The sequence below is a fragment of the Neoarius graeffei genome, chromosome 6, assembly GCF_027579695.1.
Source record: "Neoarius graeffei isolate fNeoGra1 chromosome 6, fNeoGra1.pri, whole genome shotgun sequence".
NCBI lineage: Eukaryota > Metazoa > Chordata > Actinopteri > Siluriformes > Ariidae > Neoarius > Neoarius graeffei.
The window spans coordinates 29,642,326-29,666,991 of NC_083574.1; the positions used below are offsets into that span (position 1 = coordinate 29,642,326).

The 24,666-nt window shown below is 40.8% G+C and overlaps 1 protein-coding gene across 3 annotated transcripts in view; it reads right to left on the bottom strand.

Moving 5' to 3' along the window:
* Positions 1 to 24,666, bottom strand: part of rasa2 (RAS p21 protein activator 2) — a 112,210-nt gene that overhangs the window by 37,597 nt on the left and 49,947 nt on the right. For 2 of the 3 annotated variants that reach the window (XM_060923551.1, XM_060923549.1), the window contains exons 5-9: positions 17,934 to 18,010; positions 17,404 to 17,487; positions 11,579 to 11,654; positions 10,592 to 10,665; positions 8,547 to 8,648 (exon numbers count right to left, since the gene is read on the bottom strand). In XM_060923551.1, coding sequence (XP_060779534.1) covers positions 8,547 to 8,648; positions 10,592 to 10,665; positions 11,579 to 11,654; positions 17,404 to 17,487; positions 17,934 to 18,010 — 413 coding nt within the window. The remainder of the gene's footprint in view (positions 1 to 8,546; positions 8,649 to 10,591; positions 10,666 to 11,578; positions 11,655 to 17,403; positions 17,488 to 17,933; positions 18,011 to 24,666) is intronic. The other variant, XM_060923550.1, reaches the window with a different exon arrangement.

The following is a 24,666-nucleotide window of genomic DNA, read 5'->3' on the forward strand; positions in this document are numbered from 1 at the left end:
TTGTTCGGTGTTTGTTGCTGATGCGGCAAGGATGCTTGGTACGGACCCAGGCTTCAGTGACAGTTGATGTGCAAAACCTGCCCTGTACTGTCCCAAGTTGTGGAAACATTCCTCAGGAAAATGCTTCCGACAAACATACACCGTCTTAGGTACAGTGGTGCTTGAAAGTTTGTGAACCCTTTAGAATTTTCTATATTTCTGCACAAATATGACCTAAAACATCATCAGATTTTCACACAAGTCCTAAAAGTAGATAAAGAGAACCTAGTTAAACAAATGAGACAAAAATATTATACTTGGTCATTTATTTATTGAGGAAAATGATTAAATATTACATATCTGTGACTGGCAAAAATATGTGAACCTTTGCTTTCAGGATCTGGTGTGACCCCCTTGTGCAGCAATAACTGCAACTAAACATTTCTGGTAACTGTTGATCAGTCCTGCACACCGGCTTGGAGGAATTTTTGCCCATTCCTCCGTACAGAACAGCTTAAACTCTGGGATGTTGATGGGTTTCCTCACATGAACTGCTCGCTTCAGGTCCTTCCACAACATTTCAATTGGATTAAGGTCAGGACTTTTACTTGGCCATTCCAAAACATTAACTTTATTCTTCTTTAACTATTCTTTGGTAGAACGACTTGTGTGCTTAGGGCCGTTGTCTTGCTGCATGATCGACCTTCTCTTGAGATTCAGTTCATGAACAGATGTCCTGACATTTTCCTTTAGAATTTGCTGGTATAATTCAGAATTTATTGTTCCATCAATGATGACAAGCTGTCCTGGCCCAGATGCAGCAAAACAGGCCCAACCCATGATACTACATCCACCATGTTTGACATATGGGATAAGGTTCTTATGCTGGAATGCAGTGTTTTCCTTTCTTCAAACATAACACTTCTCATTTAAACCAAAAAGTTCTATTTTGGTCTCGTCCATCCACAAAACATTTTTCCAATAGCCTTCTGGCTTGTCCACATGATCTTTAGCAAACTGCAGACGAGCAGCAATGTTCTTTTTGGGGAGCAGTGGCTTTCTCCTTGCAACCCTGCCATGCACACCATTGTTGTTCAGTGTTATCCTGATGGTGGACTCATGAACATTAACATTAGTCCATCTGAGAGAGGTCTTCAGTTGCTTAGAAGTTACCCTGGGGTCCTTTGTCACCTTGCCGACTATTATGCGCCTTGCTCTTGGAGTGATCTTTGTTGGTCAACCACTCCTGGGGAGGGGAACAATGGTCTTGAATTTCCTCCATTTGTACACAATCTGTCTGACTGTAGATTGGTGGAGTCCAAACTCTTTTGAGATGGTTTTGTAACCTTTTCCAGCCTGATGAGCATCAACAACACTTTTTCTGAGGTCCTCAGAAATCTCCTTTGTTCGTGCCATGATACACTTCCACAAACATGTGTTGTGAAGATCAGACTTTGATAGATCCCTGTTCTTTAAATAAAACAGGGTGCCCACTCACACCTGATTGTCATCCCACTGATTGAAAACACCTGACTCTAATTTCACTTTCAAATTAACTGCTAATCCTAGAGGTTCACATACTTTTGCCACTCACAGATATGTAATATTGAATCATTTTCCTCAATAAATAAATGACCACCTATAATGTTTTTGTCTCATTTATTTAACTGGGTTCTCTTTATCTACTTTTAGGACTTGTGTGAAAATCTGATGATGTTTTAGGTCATATTTATGCAGAAATATAGAAAAGTCTAAAGGGTTCACAAACTTTCAAGCACCACTGTAGACTCGACGGCGTATTATTGAAGTAAATAAAATTAAGCCACTGCGTCTTCAGGGGCTCTCCCGTCGGCAGTAAAAACAGACTCTTTTCTGTGTTGTCACATCCATGTACAGCGCAATTTCCATGTTTCGCTCGCTTAGGTGATGCCATGTTGTTGTGTCCTCTATGGTCTCCTCACTACAACTGGGTGGGCAATCCATACAGTGGGTGGGAATCCAGAGGGGGGGCTTGGGGATCATCTCCCTTGCTGACGTAGTAAAGGGAAGAGCTTATCAACGCGCCGTTTTGACGCGCCATTCTCAAATGTTGGGCATAGTTTGGTTTACACATTATGAAATTTCTAGCCACTGGGGTGACTTAAGAAGGTCAGAGGAACTCATTTTAACGTTAAAAAACCTCAGAAAGTGAAAATTTCATGCCATGGGACCTTTAAAGGGAAAAAATTAAATGTCTTGGAATGGCCTAGTCAAAGCCCAGACCTCAATCCAACTGAGAATCTGTGGCAGAACTTGAAGGTGAAGTACATCAACACAACCCACCCTTGAGGAATGGGCAAAAATCCCAGTGGTTAGATGTGCTAAGCGAATAGAGACATACCTCAAGAGACTTGCAGCTGTAATTGCAGCAAAAGGTGGCTCTACAAAGTATTGGCCTTTTTTTGGGGGGGGGGGGGGGGGGAGATACCTATGGACATTCCAGATTTCTGTTTTTTTCATCTTAATTATTATTTGCGTCACAATAAAACAACAATTTTCACCTTTAAAGTGAAATGTTGTGTAAATCAAATGGTGCTAATCCCCCAAAAATCCATTTTAATTCCAGCTTGTAATGCGACAAACAGGACAAACACCAAGGGGGATGAATACTTTTGCAAGACACTGTGTGTGTGTGTGTGTATATATATATATATATATATATATATATATATATATATATATATATATATAAATGCAAACAAGCTGTCATTTAAAAAACATTTTCATTTGCCCACAGTCCTCAGAAATTCTTCTGTAGCCTTTAAGTATTCCTGTCTCCTTGCCGTAAAACTATGAGGTTTCCTACATGTAAAATCCATTTAGTTTCCAAATTTGGCATTGTATTTACTGAATTTATTGTATTTACTGTATTTAATTTTTTATATTTATGCCAATAAATTTGACATTGTCTGTTGTGGTCATAAGAAACCAAAGTCAAAGCTTTTGGTCATGCACACCATCAGCATGTCTGATGACAAAAGAGAACTATATACAAGTCAAAGCATCTGACCCTCAGTGTAAAATATGATGGTGCATTACTGATGCTTTGGGACTATTTTGTGTCTGGTGGTTCAGAGACTCTGGTTAAGGTTGATAGCATCATGATTTCATCTAGGTCCAAGAATATTGAGCCCAAAATCTGGTTATGTCTACCAGGAGTTTCAGTCAGAGCTTTCAATAAGATGAACCAAATATACTTCTAAATCAACAGAAATAGTTAAAGAAATGCAAACTTAATGTTTCTCAGTGACCATGACTTTGAACCCTCCAGACTGAATTAAATAAAGAGGGACGTCCACATGCACAAAACTTGAAAATATAAAAGGGTTTATAATGTTCTGCATGGAGGTGTGGACCAAGATCCCTGTAAGAGAGTCTCCCATGATGTTACACATAACAGCACTGATTTGCTTTCTGTAATTATCTCAAAAGCACAAACGTGTTAACCAAAAAGCGTTACGGTAATATACTAAACAGTCCCCTCTGACTACATGTATCGTGGGTCATCTTATATTTCTTGAGGTTATTACATAATTTCATATCAACAATAAAAAAAAATACCAGAGGCTATATTGTTGATTTTGGTAGCCTATTTTTGACAGTTTGATTAATTTCTTTCAGTCTTTTCAAGTCAGGGTTCATTTATATGTTAAATGTGAAAACCTGGCTCAAGTACATTTACAACCCCAATTCCAAAAAAGTTGGGACAAAGTACAAATTGTAAATAAAAACGGAATGCAATAATTTACAAATCTCAAAAACTGATATTGTATTCACAATAGAACATAGACAACATATCAAATGTCGAAAGTGAGACATTTTGAAATTTCATGCCAAATATTGGCTCATTTGAAATTTCATGACAGCAACACATCTCAAAAACGTTGGGGCAGGGGCAATAAGAGGCTGGAAAAGTTAAAGGTACAAAAAAGGAACAGCTGGAGGACCAAACTGCAACTCATTAGGTCAATTGGCAATAGGTCATTAACATGACTGGGTATAAAAAGAGCATCTTGGAGTGGCAGTGGCTCTCAGAAGTAAAGATGGGAAGAGGATCACCAATCCCCCTAATTCTGCGTCGACAAATAGTGGAGCAATATCAGAAAGGAGTTCGACAGTGTAAAATTGCAAAGAGTTTGAAGATATCATCATCTACAGTGCATAATATCATCAAAAGATTCAGAGAATCTGGAAGAATCTCTGTGCATAAGGGTCAAGGCCGGAAAACCATACCGGGTGCCCGTGATCTTCAGGCCCTTAGACGGCACTGCATCACATACAGGCATGCTTCTGTATTGGAAATCACAAAATGGGCTCAGGAATATTTCCAGAGAACATTATCTGTGCACACAATTCACCGTGCCATCTGCCGTTGCCAGCTAAAACTCTATAGTTCAAAGAAGAAGCCGTATCTAAACATGATCCAGAAGCGCAGACGTCTTCTCTGGGCCAAGGTTCATTTAAAATGGACTGTGGCAAAGTGAAAAACTGTTCTGTGGTCAGACGAATCAAAATTTGAAGTTCTTTATGGAAATCAGGGACGCCGTGTCATTCGGACTAAAGAGGAGAAGGACGACCCAAGTTGTTATCAGCGCTCAGTTCAGAAGCCTGCATCTCTGATGGTATGGGGTTGCATTAGTGTGTGTGGCATGGGCAGCTTACACATCTGGAAAGACACCATCAATGCTGAAAGGTATATCCAGGTTCTAGAGCAACATATGCTCCCATCCAGACGACGTCTCTTTCAGGGAAGACCTTGCATTTTCCAACATGACAATGCCAAACCACATACTGCATCAATTACAGCATCATGGTTGCGTAGAAGAAGGGTCCGGGTACTGAACTGGCCAGCCTGCAGTCCAGATCTTTCACCCATAGAAAACATTTGGCGCATCATAAAACGGAAGATTAGACAAAAAAGACCTAAGACAGTTGAGCAACTAGAATCCTACATTAGACAAGAATGGGTTAACATTCCTATCCCTAAACTTGAGCAACTTGTCTCCTCAGTCCCCAGACGTTTACAGACTGTTGTAAAGAGAAAAGGGGATGTCTCACAGTGGTAAACATGGCCTTGTCCCAACTTTTTTGAGATGTGTTGTTGTCATGAAATTTAAAATCACCTCATTTTTCTCTTTAAATTACACATTTTCTCAGTTTAAACATTTGATATGTCATCTATGTTCTATTCTGAATAAAATATGGAATTTTGAAACTTCCACATCATTGCGTTCTGTTTTTATTTACAATTTGTACTTTGTCCCAACTTTTTTGGAATCGGGGTTGTATAAATGAATATTAAATCAATCTGATCTATTAGAGTTCTAAAAAACAAAACAAAAAATAAAACCCTAGCTATATACACTCACTGGCCACTTTATTAGGAACACCTGTACATCTACTCGTCCATGCAACTACTCAATCAGCCAGTAGTGACAGTAGTACGGTTCTGTTGTATGCTTTTGAGGCCTTTTCTGGTCAAAATAGGATTGAGCATCTTGTGAAAATTGAGGCCAGAGCATGCACAGTGAATATGGCTAGCTGGACAATGGGCCTGCCTCTCACCTGCCCATACTAATGATGCACATGATACTTGTTCATATTAGGAGAATGAATGCAAGATGCTGTGTCAGCTCAAAGTCCAGCACTGTTAATTAACATCCATCCATTCATTATCTATACCATTTATCTGTTAGGGTCACGGGGGAATCTGGAGCCTATCCCAGCTGACTTCAGGCGAGAGGCAGGGCACACCCTGGGCAGGTCACCAATCAATCACACAAAGATAATCACTCATATTCACATCTATGGGCAATTTAGAGGAATCAGTTAACTTAATCAGCACGTCTTTGGACTGTGGGAAGAAACCGGAGCACCTGGAGGAAACCCATGAAGGCATGAGGAGAACATGCAAACAGAGAGGCTCCAGTTGGCTACAAGGTTTGAACCCAGAATATTCTTGCTATGAGGTGACAGTGCTAGCCACTGCACCACCATGTTTTGTATGTGAACTTCATTTAAAAAGGAGTGACTGGCAAAACCTAACAATCTCCTCTGAGTGTTCGCTAAGGTCTTACAGTCCATAAATTGTTATGAAATTTAGCCTGTGTTACTTTGTTCAATCATGTTGGTTTGCTACTTATAAAATCAGCACAAGGTACAGCTTAAATATCAAAATGAGCAACATACCACACAAAGTGTAAAGAACTCCCTGCTGTCAGTAAGAACAATTTACAGGGGAACAAGACATGACTTTGCCACAGAACATGCAAACTTGTTAAAACTGTAAATCGACAAAGTTTCAAAGATGTTAAATGAACTCTGTTGGGCTGTAGTCTCAGTTAAAGTTTCAGGTCCATGTTGGAAAGTGCGTGCGCATTCATGACGTTCGACTGTCATTTCTCTCCCACCACAAAGATGTCAATCACCTCATCAACCACGTCTTCTCATTTATCATCAAATAACTCCTTTAAGACACATTTATTGGAAAGAAAAATATTGGGGGAAATCAAGGTCAACTGGTCTTGTAAAAAAAACAACATAATATATCCTGAAAATAATTTGTGGCGAAGTACCGGTAAGTTAAAATGCAAATTTGGATTTTTTGGGATGGCACGGTGGTGTAGTGGTTACAAGAGTACAAGGGAGGCACGGTGGTCGCCTCACAGCAAGAAGGTTCTGAGTTTGAGCCCAGTGGCTGATGAGGGCCTTTCTGTGTGGAGTTTGCATGTTCTCCCCGTGTCTGCATCGGTTTCCTCCGGATGCTCCAATTTTCCCCACAGTCCAAAGATATGCAGGTTAGGCTAATTGGTGGCTCTAAACTGACCGTAGGTGTGAATGTGAGTGTGAATGGTTGTTTGTCTCTGTGTCAGCCCTGCGATGATCTGGTGATTTGTCCAGGGTGTACCCCGCCTCTCACCCATAGTTAGCTGGGATAGGCTCCAGCTTGCTCATGACCCTGCACAGGATAAATGGTTACGGATAATGGACGGACAGATTTTTTCACATTCACTAACACGAAAATTGGTGGGGTTAAAAACTGTACTGCAGCCAGCCACTAGAGGGCCTCAGAGACATTTTGGCTTCACTTTTGAATCCCTGTCACAACGTCCGCCCAAAGGTACAATATTTGGCGGAAGCGCTCTGTTGATGAAAGATTTCAGAGGAGGCTGATTCAAGCTGACAGGAAGACGATGATAACTGAAATGACAGGAAGACTATGATAACTCTTTACATCCTTGGTGAGCAGAAAAACATCTCAGAACCGAAAACAAGTTGAACCTAAAATAGCAGAAGACCACATCGTGCTTTGCTCCGGTCAGCCAGGAAAAGGAATTTGATGTGATCATGGGCGCAGGCTCACCCAAACTGCACAGTTGAAGATTGGGAAAAGACCAGGCCATACTTCTCTTAATTTTGTCATGCCTACCATTAGTGGGGTGAATAATTTCAGTAAAAACGTTGAAGACAAACCTCTTGAACCATCATTTCCACCACAATTATGTTAAACAACTGATTCAAGTTTGTTTCATTTTGTGTGCCTCATTTGTCTCATCTCATCTCATTATCTCAAGCCACTTTATCCTTCTACAGGGTCGCAGGCAAGCTGCGCCTATCCCAGCTGACTACGGGCGAAAGGCGGGGTACACCCTGGACAAGTCGCCAGGTCATCACAGGGCTGACACATAGACACAGACAACCATTCACACTCACATTTGCCTCATTTGTGTCATTTTTAAAGATACCAAACATTAATGTAATGTATGCACTTGTTTCCTTGAATCTTGGATAACTGTAGCTTGCTAAATGCTTCCCTGAATGCTTTACTGGCTCCTTATCACAACACCTGCATAAATTAGTGACTTTATATAATATAAGGATTAATATATGAGGATCAAGTGGGGTGTGGCGTATGCATATAACATGTAAGGGACAATAAGGGACTGTGTGGAGGGGGGGAACTTTATCTCCATGCAGCTTAAAACGGTTCATCATTTGAGTGCGAAACAACTGTTGATGCTTGTTTTGATGCTGTAGCACAGTTACATTAATCAGATACAGTGTGTGTGTGTGTGTCTTTGTGTTCTCTGCTGCCTCCATACAGAAGCTTAACCGTGCACTAAACTCAATGGCCTCATTCAAAACATGCAGATCAGTATCAACAAGTTCTCTTATCTCTCTCTCTCTCACACACACACATACAAAATATTTACAAAACACTACCAGCAGGACTGGTGGCTTGAGGACACAGAGGACACAAGCCGGAAGAGTTGGCCCCAACACACACGCACGCGTACACACACACAAATACAAATATTCTGCTCATTCAAAGAGTGTAGTGCTGCTGAATCCGGGTGATTGGACAGATAAGCTGAGAGCTGACTGGTTGCGCAGATAAGAGCAGCTGTGAGCTGATTGGTTTTTATCGTGCAACTTCATTTGGTCATGAGCAGTGCTCACTCATTACCGCTCTGTACTGCCAGTGCATATTCCACAGTCTGTGTGTGTGTGTGGGTGTGTGCTCTCACCAAGCTTTGTGTACGAGGTCATTTCTCAGGATCTTCACTGACACTCTTGTTTCACCCAGAAACACATCCTGAGCCAGATTCCCATTATTCCATAACTCCACCCTGTGAAACACACAGAAACAGAGTGAGAGAGAGAAACACTGAACACATGAGTTCTCTCTGCAATACACATCACAGACACACACACACACATTCGTCTTATTATTCTTGTCAAGACCTTCCACTGATATGTGATGCCTACACTTACATCAAACCCTAATCTTATCCTCAGTAAGTAAACTTTTTAAACCCCACCACCCCCAGTAAGAACGAAGAGAGAGAGAGAAATCTGTCTTCTACCCTCATAGTTTAACACTAACTGTTTGGATTTTGCTACACAGACATTCAAGTTACACTGTCAGTGTTATTGCTGTATAGGGGACAACTTGCTGAATCGCACCAAGCAGAGAAGGGATATGTGACGAGTTGGAAAGTCAGGAAATGATGTTTATCTTACTCAGGGATGAGTCAGAGATTGTTATATTTACTCACTAAATAAATGAGTTAGGGGCGGCATGGTGGTGTAGTGGTTAGCGCTGTCGCCTCACAGCAAGAAGGTCTGGGTTCGAGCCCCATGGCCGGTGAGGGCCTTTCTGTGTGGAGTTTGCATGTTGTCCGCGTGGGTTTCCTCCGGGTGCTCTGGTTTCCCCCACAGTCCAAAGACATGCAGGTTAGGTTAACTGGTGACTCTAAATTGACCGTAGATGTGAATGGTTGTTTGTCTCTGTGTCAGCCCTATGATGACCTGGCGACTTGTCCAGGGTGTACCCCGCCTTTCGCCCGTAGTCGGCTGGGATAGGCTCCAGCTTGCCTACGACCCTGTAGAACAGGATAAAGCGGCTACAGATAATGAGATGAGATAAATGAGTTAAAGCTAGATGACTTTTCGATTTCATAAAATCAGTGAAATTTAGTTCCCTCTGAAATTTGGTCATTGTGATGTATGTTTATTTCTGTAATATCTTGAAAAAATATCAGGCCATTCTGTGGCTGGGAAGTTATTTAACTTGAGGGGATTCCTGAGCAAATAATGTGCATGAAATCGCTCGCTCTGCGCAGTCAAGCAGACAGAGGAAGTCCGTGTGTGCATGCGCAGGTTTACCTGCGTCTTCTTCTTTTGGGTTTTACGGCAGCTTTCCACAGTGTTGCATTACTGTCATCCACAGGTTTACCTTTGACAGTACACTGACAGTTACATCATTCTGTCGCTAAACGAACAGCTGATCACACAGAGGTGCTCCCTGACCGCCGATATTTATTAGTTTGGTCCTGCATTTCCTTTCCTTCCCAGCATAACATTATTTCTTCTCGCTTTCCGTTACTGTAGTCGGTCTTTCACGTTTCATTCGAACACTGGTGTCCTCCATTTTCCTCTTCTGTTTCAAATTTGTATCCCACAATGCCTTGTGCGAACAGGGAAAGCCCACCACGTGATGCATGACGTAGTATCTTGTATTGCGTCATGGTGAAGCAGGAAAAAATAGCAGAGAATTTAGGGCTACGTGGCCCTAAATTCATTAATTGTTCTTTTAAAAGAAAAAACTAATAAAATTGGAAGTCTGTGATTCGAATTCAGTAGCTTTCGGTCCACGAAACAAAAATAATTAGGTGTCAGGAAAAATTATTTTTATGACCTAAACTTGAAAAATCTGAAAGGCAGTCTAGCTTTAACTAACGGGCCAATAATAGTTTCACGCCATTTTATTTTTACCTTATGGCTTTATTAAAAGTTGCTACAATCACTTGTAGACATTATTAACATCTGTTTAATTATTGGGAAGCCATGGCCTAATGGTTAGAGAAGCAGCTTTTGGACCAAAAGTTCACTGGTTCAATTCCCTCGACCAGCAGGAATGGCTGAAATGCCCTTGAGCAAGGCACCTAACCCCCAACTGTTCCCCAGGCTGCTCTGGGTATGTTGTACATTGCTCTGGATAAGAGCGTCTGCTAAATGCCTGTAATGTAATGTAATTAGAGAGGTAAATGAGATGAAAAGAGAAGCTCACTTGATCTCCAGCTTCTCAATGTCTTCATCCTCTACCTGGAAGTTCTTCCTGTTGTAGTTGCTTGGCCTGGAAACCTGCATGCACACATGCACATGCCTTCATTGTGTTGTTCACTGGTGTAATTATGAGTGTGTATTAGGGATCTAATGAACTACAGATTGGCGAGCCGCTGTAATCAGGACGACATCGGCTAGCAGTTGGAATTCACTCTTACCGACATTCAGCGTACTTCAATGGGAACGTTTCACAATTTACATTGAAATATTTTAAGCGGATATAACGGTTAAAGGGGCCGACTCACCCTTCCCAGAAACCAGTTTGTTGTTTTTGTTTGAAATCACGACTGCTAGTTTGCTAGCTTTCTTTGCAGCCAAACCTCTGCAAATTCATTGTTAGTGATCCTTTTGAAATCCAGCCAACTTTTTCTTCATCGATGTGTCGTACGTGGAAGTTTAGAATAGAATATGCCTGAGATTTTCTTTCCTTCATGGCTACTGGCGACACAACCAAGGCAGGTTCTCGTCCATTACAACGGAATAACTATATAAAAAACGTAATGGATTGGTCGAAAGAATTTAAAATATTACTACAATTAAAAAAACAAAATATCTTGAATGTCATGTTATGATTTATTGTTTCAGATGTTGCTGGATTGTTGTGGATTTTTTCCAAACAGTGGAATATGAAACCGTGGATGTGAAAATGGTGGCTCGCTATGTGGCGTGGGGCTTCTGGGAAGGTGAGACGGCCCATTTAATTTAAATAAATCTACAGCGCACCTCTTATTGAAATAACCCACAAAATGCATAGTGTACAAGGACTCTACAGCAAGTGCTCAGGCTTGGACTCGTGACAGAAATACAGAGGAAAAAGAAGTAGTTGATAATAAAGTGGATGCAGGGACTGGGGAAAATACTGTATGTATTAAGCTATGATGAGTAGTATACTGCATGGCAATAAGACCACAAACACTGTATGTCTGTTTACCTCAAAGTAAATTGTCTCATCAAAGTGAGGGTCGCTGGTTTTCTTCTTCACCTTTGTTTTCCTCTGATCTGACCTGCTTATACAATCACAATCAGAGACAGACAGAGAATGAAAGTTAGACAAACAGAGTCAAAGAGAGAGGTGACGTGAGACTGTAATGTAGGCCATACCGTGTATTGAGGCTTTATTTACCACGTCTGTTACAGAGCTTTCCGCGAGCTTTACATAAAAACTTCCTGCACAGTTTCCATAAACACACACACACACACACACACACACACACACACACACACACACACACACACACACACACACACACACACACCAGCCTAACTAGCACCAACTGTGTGTGTTATGGAAAGTCTCATCTCTGTCTGTAATGACTGTAAATAGTACAGACATCACTGGTCACCTTCTATTCGGGTATGTGTCTGTTAGGGTGTAGCAATATGACAAATTCCCGATATGAAAGGTGTAGTGACATACAGTGCCTTGCAAAAGTATTCATCCCCCTTGGTGTTTGTCCTGTTTTGTCGCATTACAAGTTGGAATTAAAATGGATTTTTGGGGTGTGAGCACCATTTGATTTACACAACATGCCTACAGCTTTAAAGGTGCACATTGTTGTTTTATTGTGACACAAACAATAAGATGAAAAACAGAAATCTGGAGTGTGCATAAGTATTCACCCCCTTTCGTATGAAACCCCTAAATAAGAGCTGGTCCAACCAACTCACTTCATAAGTCACATAATTAGTTGATTAAGATCCACCTGTGTCCAATCAAAGTGTCACATGATCTGTCACATGATGTCTGTATAAATCAACCTGTTCTGGAAGGACCCTGATTCTGCAACACTACGAAGCAAGCAACATGAAAACCAAGGAGCCTCCAAACAGGTCAGAGACAAAGTTGTGGAGAAGTATAGATCAGGGTTGGGTTATAAAAAATATCCCAAACTTTGAATATCCCAGGGAGCACCATTAAATCCATTATAGCAAAATGGAAAGAATATGGCACCACTACAAACCTGACAAGAGAAGGCCGCCCACCAAAACTCACAGACCGGGCAAGGAGGGCATTAATCAGAGATGCAACAAAGACCCCAACAATAACGCTGAGGGAGCTGCAAAGATCCACAGCGGAGATGGGAGTATCTGTCCATAGGACCACTTTAAGCCGTACACTCCACAGAGTGGGGCTTTATGGAAGAGTGGCCAGAAAAAAGTCATTGCTTAAAAAATCACGTTTGGAGTTTGCCCAACAGCATGTGGCAGACTCCCCAAACACATGGAAGACTCATTCTCTGGTCAAATGAGACTAAAATTGAACTTTTTGGCCATCATGGGAAATGCCATGTGTGGCGCAAACCCAACACCCTGAGAACACCATACCTACAGTGAAGCATGGTGGTGGGGATGTTTTTCATCTGCAGGGACACGAAAGCTGGTCAGGACTGAAGGAAAGATGGATGGCACTAAATTCAGGGCAATTCTGGAGGAAAACCTGTTTGAGTCGGCCAGAGGTTTGAGACTGGGACGAAGGTTCATGGTCTAGCAGGAAAATGACCCTAAACATACTGCTAAAGTTACACTGGAGTGGTTTAAAGGGAAACATTTAAATGTCTTGGAATGGCCTAATCAAAGCCCAGACCTCAATCCACTTGAGAATCTGCTGTACACCAGCGCAACCCATCTAACTTGAAGGAGCTGGAGCAGTTTTGCCTTGAGGGGGGTGGGTGATACTTATGCACACTCCAGATTTCTGTTTTTTCATCTTAATTATTGTTTGTGTCACAATAAAAAAAAAACAATGTGCACCTTTAAAGTGGTAGGCATGTTGTGTAAATCAAATGGTGCTAACCCCCCAAAATCCATTTTAATTCCAGCTTGTAATGCAACAAAACAGGACAAACACCAAGGGGGATGAATACCTTTGCAAGGCACTGTACTATTTAATACAGTAGAATATAGTTTGAGACACAGCCTTTAGCAGTATTCACAAGTCATGATTCTCACAATACTACAAACGTGTTATAAAAATAAAATAACTTTAATTAAATAACTAGATAAAATGTAAGCTCCGGAGCTTCAAGGAAAAACTGCTGCAATTTCTCTGAGTGCTTACTAGACATCAGGCCAAGGGTGTTAGCTGCAGCTAGCTTCCTAGCTCTAGCTAACTAGCTAGCCAAAATACAGTGTCGAGATAACAACTATTAGAACTGGTCATTTCTGTACTGTGTATTCATTTGACATGAACACACTAGATAAAACCTTCAGTTGAGTCGTTAATCTGGTTAATGTTTTTAGTCATTTTGGAAAAAAAAAAGCTACACACTGTAGCTTTAGCAATGCTAGGTCCTACACTAAATAGCCATATCCTAGCAGTCTAGTACCTGTCCTAATACCAAACAACACTTTCCTGCTAACGCACATGAGACATCTACAGTATTTTAATCTTACTTGATCTCAGCATGGCATTTGACACAGTGGATCTTGTCATCTTGAAATTTGATAGTTTTACAAGGGATTAGGCCATATCTGATGGCTAGAGAATATCTTGTTTCTTTGGAAAATTATTCATTTTGTTAAGCATGTGGTTACACTTTAGGACAACTGCTCTTCGCACCATGTACACTGCCTCTAGGAAATACAGTATAATCAGGTAACATGGGAATACTTTTCACACTTATGCTGATACACAATTATACGTATGTCCATTGTCAACTCTCTTGATGGACAAATCAACAATGTGTCAAGGATGTCTCAAAACCTTGTGAACCTTTTAGACTCAATCAGTTTAATTCAAGATGCCAATCTCTACAAACTTCCAAACATTTAGCAGACTAATGATATGGAAGCACTACTTCCTCCTACTGTATTTTCTTTCATTTAATAGATTGTGTGTGGCTTAAGTGCTGATTTTTTAAAGCCTATCACTAGAAGCTGATGTGGAATTCACAAACATGATTAACAACTCGACAAAACTGATTTCCAACAATGTTAAGTTAGCAGGATCTTCTAGTCCCCCTTATGCCAGGATCTGGTCTTCCCAGGCAGTCTCTTGTCCTAGTACTAATCAGGCACTTAGCACATCGGGTGGCGCTGATCTCCGTTTCACTAGCCCTCGGCCTCTTGCCTATTACACAGTGAGGGTTGCAGTGGGGAGCTGGTCCTCTGGTAACCGCGAGAGTTTGACTCCCTAATCATATCTGTATTGCAGCGTGCCTTGCCAGATGGCAGTAGGTACCATTTTGATAATGGTCTTTGATATGACCTGACTGCAATTTCCCAGTCGAGAGGCGGACACGCTAACCACTAAGCCAAATCAAGCTAAGTTAATTGCATAATGTGTATTTATTGCATTTATTACAGCACGAGATAGAGAGCCCTACTGGAGTTTGCATGTTCTCCCCGTGTCTGCGTGGGTTTCCTCTGGGTGTTCCAGTTTCCCCCACAATCCAAAGACATGCAGTTAGGTTGACGTGGGGCGGCCTTGGGCTGAAGTGCCCTTGAGCAAGGTACCTAACCCCTGACTGCTCCCCGGGCGCTCTGGTGTGGCTGCCCACTGCTCTGGGTGTGTGTGTGTTCACTGCTTCAGATGGGTTAAATGCAGAGGATGAATTTCACTGTGCATGAAGTGTGCATGTGACAAATAAAGGTTTCTTCTTCTTCTTCTTAAGAGAAGGGGGGTGAGAGAAGAGAGATATAGATGGAGAGAGAGAATATAACACAAAGTACAACATACCAACAAACATAACTCATTTGTTTAAAGTAAATAATGGAGAAAAATGTAATAAACTCATTCCAATTCATAGAAATGAGAATACTGGGAGTAAGAATACTGGGATATTTTTCAGTATGCTACAAAACAATTTTCTGCATCTTATGGCTGAAACTCAAGATATAAGTGGAAAAATCTATGTGCAAAAAATATTTCTTCTTCTGGTTGCTCTGATTAGGGGTCGCCACAGTGGATCATCATTCCCAAATTATGTTCAGAATATTTGATTTGGCATAGGTTTTATACCAGATGCCCTTTCTGATGCAACCCTGCCCAATCTATCCGGGCTTGGGACCGGCACTAAGTATACACGGTCTTGTACAACCCCAGTGGCTGAGTATTTTTATCCTAATCTGCATAATTTGAAACCGGAGCACCCAGAGGAAACCCACACAGAAACAGGGAGAACATGCAAACTCCACACAGAAAGGCCCCCATCGGCCATGAGGTTCGAACCCGGAACCTTCTTGTTGTGAGGTGACAGTGCTAACCACTACACCACATGCAAAAAATATTTACAAATAAAAAAAGTTAAAGTGGTGAGAAGAATGCTAATGTTGAAAAAAGTACATATGGACCCTCAGCAAAGTTGTAGAAAATGGTTCCCGAATCTGATGAGACCAAAATTTAATTTGTCGGCCTTGGAACAAAGTTCTCTGTTTGGCGGAAACCCAGCACTGCTCATTATCTTGAGAACACCATCCCTGCAGTAAAGCATGGTGCTGGTAGCATCATGTTGTGTGCATGCTTTTCATCAACAGACTGTAAAACTGGTCAGGGTTGCGGGCAGGATGGATGATGCCAAATACAGGGCAATCCTAGAAGAAAACCTGTTTTAGTTTGCAAAAGACTGGGGTGAAGGTCCATCTTCCAACATTACAACAACTGTAAAAGTGCAAATATACTTCACTTTCAATATGTGTACTTGCACAAATAGCTACAGCATTGTTAGCATACTTGTGTAGCTTATGTACAGCCGGAGATGTAAAACAGGCATCTATTAGATGCCACATCAGAGCCAAAACACCTTTTTCCAAGTCAAACTGTAATGTTTAGCGATTTCATACACAGAGATGTTAAACAGACCAACGAATTCTGACCATATGTTAAAAAATATTTATTAATCTAGAAAAGCCAGACGAGTGGCATTCAAAACAGCCCCTTCACTAGGTTTAAAGAGGTGTTAATAAGCTAATAGAGACATACCTCAAGAGACTTGCAGCTGTAACTGCAGCAAAAGGTGGCTCTACAAAGTATTGACTTTGAGGGGGTGAATACCTATGCACACTCCAGATTTCTGTTTTTCATCTTAATTATTGTTTGTGTCACAATAAAACAACGATTTGCACCTTTAAAGTGGTAGACATGTTGTGTAAATCAAATGGTGCTAACCCCCCCAAAAAATTTCATTTTAATTCCAACTTGTAATGCGACAAAACAGGACAAACACCAAGGGGGATGAATACTTTGGCAAGACCCTGTAAGCACACTGGAGTGATGTAAAACCAAGAACCTGAATATGTTCAAATTGGTGGGTCAAAGCCCAGACCTCAACCTCATGGTGTGGCAGGACATGAAAAGTGCTGTTCACTAACGGTAACTAATACAGTCAAACAAAACCTGAGGAATTTTGCCAAGAAGAATTGGCAAAGATACGAGGATCCATATGTGCAAAGCTGATTGAGACGTATACCAGCAAACTTGCAGCCGTAATTACAGCCAGTAGTTGTTCTACCAACTATTAACCCGGGGAAGTAAATACCAATAATCTGCTGTTTTTGTTTAATGCCTTGTGTCATAATAAAAATATTTTGCACTTTCAAATCGTACCCATATTACGTAAATCACAAGGTAAAAATTTCAAGAATTTCCCTCGGGATTAATAAAGTTTTATCTTATCTTAAAAATGCCAACTAATGTTCATTTAAATTCTTGAGGGGTGAATGAAGATGTATTTATTTATGTAAATAATCTTTTGAAGCAACACATTTTACCTTACTATATTTTTTCCTAATATGTTTGTGTGCGTGTGTGTGAGTTACCTTGCAGGGCCGATGAGTGTTACAGAAGCGTAAGAGTCGCAGGCCTGCCCACCAATTAAAGGCAAACCCTGGCACTCGATTATCCTACACACACACACACACACACACACACACACACACACACACACACACACACACACACACACACACACACACAGTGTTATTACATAATCATTATCTAAGCCTGGCAAACTGCACCATTTTCTAATCTGTGATAACGAGGTGTGAAAAATGTACATCACTTCCTGTAAGCTATGTACGTTTTAATGTGTGAATAAAGGAACAAGAAATAAACAGGCAGGCAGACAGACAAAGTGGACATAAAGAGACAGACAGAAAGAAAGACAGAGAGAAAGACAGAGTGAAAGATAAAAGATAATTTGTGTGTGTGTGTGTGTGTGTTACACACTAACAGTGAAGCTAAAACAGAAGCATAATTGCAGCAGGAGGAGAGCAAGTCAGACTTCCTGTTTTGGTGGCATCACTTCCTCTTTCATTACGCGATCTCTCTCACACACATGCTGACTCACCTGACCTGCAGGCGCGAAGAGACAGGCCCATTATCTGTGATCACTTCATTAAGCTTCATCTCTAGATGAACTTTCCCCTTTAAAACACACACACACACACACACACACACACACACACACACACACACACACACACACACACACACACACACACTTTTAAGGCATTTCCACATTACTGTCATTAAATAATGATGCACCTTAACCTCAGTAAAGGAAATCATCTGGCTCTTTTGCACTATATATTTTTTAATAAGTACGTGTGTGTTGGCTTTTCTGTCAGAGAACACATATGTGGTGTGAAACACACTCTATAAATGTGTCTAGGCTGTATGTGAAAGATCACTGTAACAAGGCAGAAAAACATTGCCATTTTTGACCTGAGAAGGAATATGAACCCCTCACACACACTTTCTAATGTTAGCTGTGTATGAATACGTTTACTGAACTAACTAAAGGATATGAAACACATGGCTTCATTCTCCTCAGTCCAGCAACTGCACTGTGGTACTAAACAAAAAGGACAAAGCTAAATGTTGAGTGAATTAGCAAAATTCATTTCACAACTCGAAAATTAGACATGAGCCAGGAATTACATCTGTCATAGTTAACAGCTTATACACTTCACTGTGTGTACATGAGTACACACAGGGACACATATGCATGTCCTTGTGTGCGTGCGCACACACACACACACACACACACACACACACACACACACACACACACACACACACACACACACACACACTCTTTGCTGTCCTCATTGCTGCTCAAGGGTGAAGTGTGTGTACTAAACACAGAATATACTTTACACACACAAAGAAATGGAGCAGAACAGCACGCTTCTAAGAGTGACTGGCTCACAGAGTGATGATGAACAGCCAGGACATGATCTGATGGTCTAAACCCTAAAACGAATACCAAAGACTAACCGCACACAAGTAAATGAGACCATATGTGTGTGTCTTCACTTTGGGCAGACAGTTCAATTTCAGTCTGTGTTTAATTCATAGTTTGATTTCCTTCTGATTTTACTTTTGTCAAGCTGCTTAGTTCCAGAATTAAAAAAAAAAAAATCTCATTAAAATTTCTCAAAGTTCATCTTGTGCTTATTACAATATGTAACACAATTCTATCTATCTATCTATCTATCTATCTATCTATCTATCTATCTATCTATCTATCTATCTATCTATCTATCTATCTATCTATCTGTGTAGGAAGTGTTACTTATACTTGCTTATACTGAAAAAAATACAGAAAATAGCTATTATTCCCCTCAAACTTTGCTTTAGTGATCAGGACATCTATGGATTTCTATTTATAATGAGAAATTGGACGAGTTTGCGAATTTGCATTGAGGCTTCAGGCAATTCCGACTGTCGTGACCAAAATGGACACATTGTGGTCGAAGCAGAACCTCAATATCTCAATTAAAATTCACTAAATTTACCCATTTGCTCAATTCAAACAGGTACATTTCAAAATACCACTGTCCTATTCACAAAACCAACGTCTAAGGGGAATAAGAGCCATTTTCTCTACTTCTGAAGCATAAGCAACTAAAAGGACACTCAGTAGGGTGTATACATCCGCCAAGACATGTTATCAACATCAAAATAAAATCACTTGAACATAGGATAATACTAAAGCTGTACACCAAATTTCATCAAAATTCGTTCACTACTTTTTGAGTTACATTGGGAACAGACAAAAAAAATCCTGGATCCTTATACCTACCCAGATTTGCAACAAAATCTAATCAATTGTTCCTTGGCCCATGGGCCACCTTTCCTCAAAATTTCATCAAAATCCATTCACTGCTTTTTGAGTTACATTGAGAACAAGCAAAAAAACAAACAAACGGAGGCGAAAACATGACCTCCTCCGACAAAGTTGGCAGCGGTAATTAGAAAATAACACTTCCTACCCAGGAACAAAAATTGTGCTGCTCAGCATTATTAATACAATGAGCCCAGCTTGAAATACTTTATGTACAGGATCTATTAAAAAAATTCTGATTCAAGTGTGAAACTTGCTTCAATTCACTCACTTGTATCCTAAAAAGCTTTTCACACAGGATGTGATCATCAGGGTGTGTCCCCTGAACTGTTAAATTTTAGTCTCATCAGACCAGAGAAATGTTTCCTATGTGTGTTCCTTCTGGCAAGCTCATGTGAATGTTTTTTCATCACTATTCCAAAGAGCCCAGCTTTGTGGGGTATCTGAACTAAGGTTGTCCTGTGAACAGCTTCTCCAATCTGAGCTCTGGATCTCTCCAGCACCTTCAGAGACATCCTTGGCCTCTTGATTGCATATCAGACTAATGCTCTCCTTACCCGGTCACTGACCTTCGCTGGTTGCTGCTTTCCAGGTTGTTCTTTCCATTTTAAATAATGTATTTAGTGGTGCTTAGTGGAATGTTTTTGTAACCAAACTGTGATTGCTACTTTTCCATAACTTTGTTCCGGACTAATTTTGATAGCTCCTGGGTCTTCATGATGCTATTTGTTTTGGTATGTTCTATAACATGTTCTTGGTTCTTCCAGGAACAAGTGTATTTATATTGAGATCACGAGACATTTTTAACACACAGGTAAACTCCATTCAATGAATTATATGACCTCTGACAGCAACTGGTTGCATCACAATGAACTTATTTTCACACAAATGAGGGCAAATACTTATACAATCACTACTTTTAGGGGTTTCTCTATTTATAAACAATCATGCAAACGATACTGTTTCCCACCACTTCAATGTTATGGGCTATTCTGTGTAGTGTCATCACATACAGTGTTTTGCAAAAGTATTCTTACCCCTTGGTGTTTGTCCTGTTTTGTCGCATTATAAGACGGAATTAAAATTGAGTTTTGGAGGCTTAGCACAATTTGATTTACACAACATGCCTACCACTTTAAAGGGGATTTTTTTTTTTTATTGTGACACAAACAATAATTAAGATGAAAAACAGAAATCTGGAGTGTGCATAAGTATTCACCCCCTTTCGTATGAAACCCCTAAATAAGAGCTGGTCCAACCAATTCACTTCATAAGTCATATAATTAGTTGATTAAGATCCACCTGTGTGCAATCAAAGTGTCACATGATCTGTCACATGATGTCTGTATAAATCAGCCTGTTCTGGAAGGACCCTGACTCTGCAACACTACTGAACAAGCAACATGAGAAGCAAGGAGCCTCCAAACAGGTCAGAGACAAAGTTGTGGAGAAGTATAGATCAGGGTTGGGTTATAAAAAATATCCCAAACTTTGAATATCCCAGGGAGCACCATTAAATCCATTATAGCAAAATGGAAAGAATATGGCACCACTACAAACCTGACAAATGAAGACCGCCCACCAAAACTCACAGACCGGGCAAGGAGGGCATTAATCAGAGATGCAACAAAGACACCAAAGATAACACTGAAGGAGCTGCAAAGAGCCACAGTGGAGATGGGAGTATCTGTGCATAGGACCACTTTAAACTGTACACTCCACAGAGTGGGGCTTTATGGAAGAGTGGCCAAAAAAAGTAATTGCTTAAGAAAACACAGTTGGAGTTTGCCCAACAGCATGTGGCAGACTCCCCAAACACATGGAAAAAGATTCTCTGGTCAAATGAGACTAAAATTGATCTTTTTGGCCATCATGGGAAACACCATGTGTGGTGCAAACCCAACACCCTGAGAACACCATTCCTACAGTGAAGCATGGTGGTGGCAGCATCAAGCTGTGGGGTTATTTTTCATCTGCAGGGACAGGAAAGCTGGTCAGGACTGAAAGAAAGATGGATGGCACTAAATACAGGGCAATTCTGGAGGAAAACCTGTTTGAGTCAGCCAGAGGTTTGAGACTGGGATGAAGGTTCACGGTCTAGCAGGACAATGATCCTAAACATACTGCTAAAGTTACACTGGAATGATTTAAAGGGAAACATTTAAATGTCTTGGAATGGCCTAATCAAAGCCCAGACCTCAATCCAATTGAGAATCTGTGGCATAACTTGAAGATTGCTGTACACCAACGCAACTCATCTAACTTGAAGCAGTTTTGCCTTGAGGGATGGGCAAAAATCCCAGTGGCTAGATGTGCTAAGTTGATAGAGACAGACCCCAAGAGACGTGCAGCTGGAATTGCAGCAAAAGGTGGCTCTATAAAGTATTGACTTGGGTGGGAGTGGGTGGGAGGTGAATACCTGTGCACACTCCAGATTTCTGTTTTTTCATCTTAATTATCATTTGTGTATAACAACAATTTGCACCTTGAAAATAGTAGGCATGTTGTGTAAATTAAATGGTCCTAAGCCCCCCCCCCAAAAAAAATCTATTTTAATTCCAGCTTGTAATGCGACAAAACAGGACAAACACCAAGGGGGGTGAATAGTTTTGCAAGACACTGTATACTCAATGAAGTCAATTTAAGTTCTAACTACAAAATGTAGAAAGGTTGAAGTGGGGTTGAATACTTATGCAAGGCACTGTGTCCATTAATAAATATTTCAATAAATGTTTAAATAAATCTAGAAATAAAATTTAATTATGTAAGTAAACACACACACACACACACACACACACACATATATATATATATATATATATATATATATATATATATATATATATATATATATATATATATATATATTTCAGCTGGAGTGACGAACAAAAATGTCAGCATTGGACGTGAATTCTTGTTAGCATTAAAGGTGGCATACCTCTTTTCCACAAGTTGACCCAGTTCCCTGAGGCCTTAATGAAATGTCTGTGACATGCTTTCATCAAAATACTACAAGGAAAAACCACCATAGCTCCCTTCTCTCTTTGTCTTAACAGCCTTGTTCTAAACGGCGGATTTGAGTACCTGTTCCTTTCAATGATAATGAGCTACTGATCACCCCACCCCCCCTTCCACCAGCCAATCAGGTCGCACTTTGCTTATCAATATTCATTTGCAAAGTCAGTTCTCAAGCCATGAGTGGTGATACTCGGATGTGGAGGCGGCATAATTCTCCTGAGCTCCACTTGTGACATAGAAGGAAGAGCCAAATCTGAACAGCTTGTTGGCGCACGTTTTTTGAAATACGCAGCCCAAAATAAACTGACTGGGTTGTCTTAGTTCAGAGTTTGTGTGTCTGTAGGTTCCAGATACCCAACTGTATGTGCACAAGTGCTGAAAAAGTGAGTTCTTCATAATACTTCCCCTTCAGGTTGTATTTAATCATATTTAATTGTCACAGAAACGTCCAGAGGGTGGCACGGTGGTGTAGTGGTTAGCACTGTCGCCTCACAGCAAGAAGGTCCGGGTTCGAGCCCTGTGGCCGGCAAGGGCCTTTCTGTGCAGAGTTTGCATGTTCTCCCTGTGTCCGTGTGGGTTTCCTCTGGGTGCTCCGGTTTCCTCCACAGTCCAAAGACATGCAGGTTAGGTTAACTGGTGACTCTAAATTGACCGAAGGTGTGAATGTGAGTGTGAATGGTTGTCTGTGTCTATGTGTCAGCCCTGTGATGACCTGGCGACTTGTCCAGGGTGTACCCTGCCTTTCGCCCGTAGTCAGCTGGGATAGGCTTCAGTAGAACAGGATAAAGCGGCTAGAGATGATGAGATGAAATGAGAAACATCCAGATCCAGAGAATAGAATCACTTTTCTATTGGGTAGTTTCTACAGCACAGCAATCTTTAGTAGCAGTGTAGTAACTCTCAGGCTTCATTTCTGTTCACCAATATTTATCTGGATTTTTCTTTTCATTCCAGTACATTATATGATATAACGTTATGGTCACACTACAGCTCGCGATGCTTTGCGATGGGTTATCGACAAAAACGAGGTGTTTTGGTGACAATGCATGGCGATCTAGAGGTGAGCTAAAAGTTGTGGTCACACAACAGGCAAACAATTGACCTTCATGCCTTCGCGCACTTGAGTCTGGCGCAGCTCAAGTGGCCATGCCCACTCACAGAGCGCGCTGCGTGCGCTTGGGACCCATTTATTATGGGAAACGTCTGATGCTGATTTGAGCGCAATCAGCACGTGCGTATAAGGACGCTGTTTTCGCAGAGACTTTGCAAAGTATTATCACTCATGAGGCAGAGAAACACACACACACAAAAAAAAAAAACTTGCAAAGCTCAGAGAACATTCACTGTGCATCATACAATGCTGCCAATTTTTCGTCGTCAAGTATTCACAAACCCATTGCCAGCTGTAGTGTGACCAGGGCCTAACATAACGGCCACAAAGAGACTGAGTCACAGAAAATCTGCTCCTCTCTGTGTTTTTGTTGCATTTTAATATTGTCTGACACAGTTTACGTGCAACATTGTCTTTATTTTTCACCAAGATTAAAGTTTTGGCACACTTGGGTTGCTTATTATTATGAAAACAAACTTGCAATGTTTCATGTACAAAGTTCACATATGAGCCACAAATCACACACATTTTAAAGGGAACATGCCATGGAAAACTTTTTTCTTGTTTTTGAACTAAGGTATATTGGCATGACGTGGTGACATACTGGGCCTTTCAAAGTGGACTGTTACCTTCCCAGCCAGTAATGGCCATAGACAGAAAGTAGGCAGAGAGAACAGGGCAGTCACAAACATGCATGCTTCTTACACAGAAACTCCGCTCATTTTTTATGGTACCACCCCTCATTAACATATTACACCCCTCATAACAGATTGCCTTAAGCAATCTGAATCAAGAAGATGAAGCTGTGCCAGTCTGCAAACC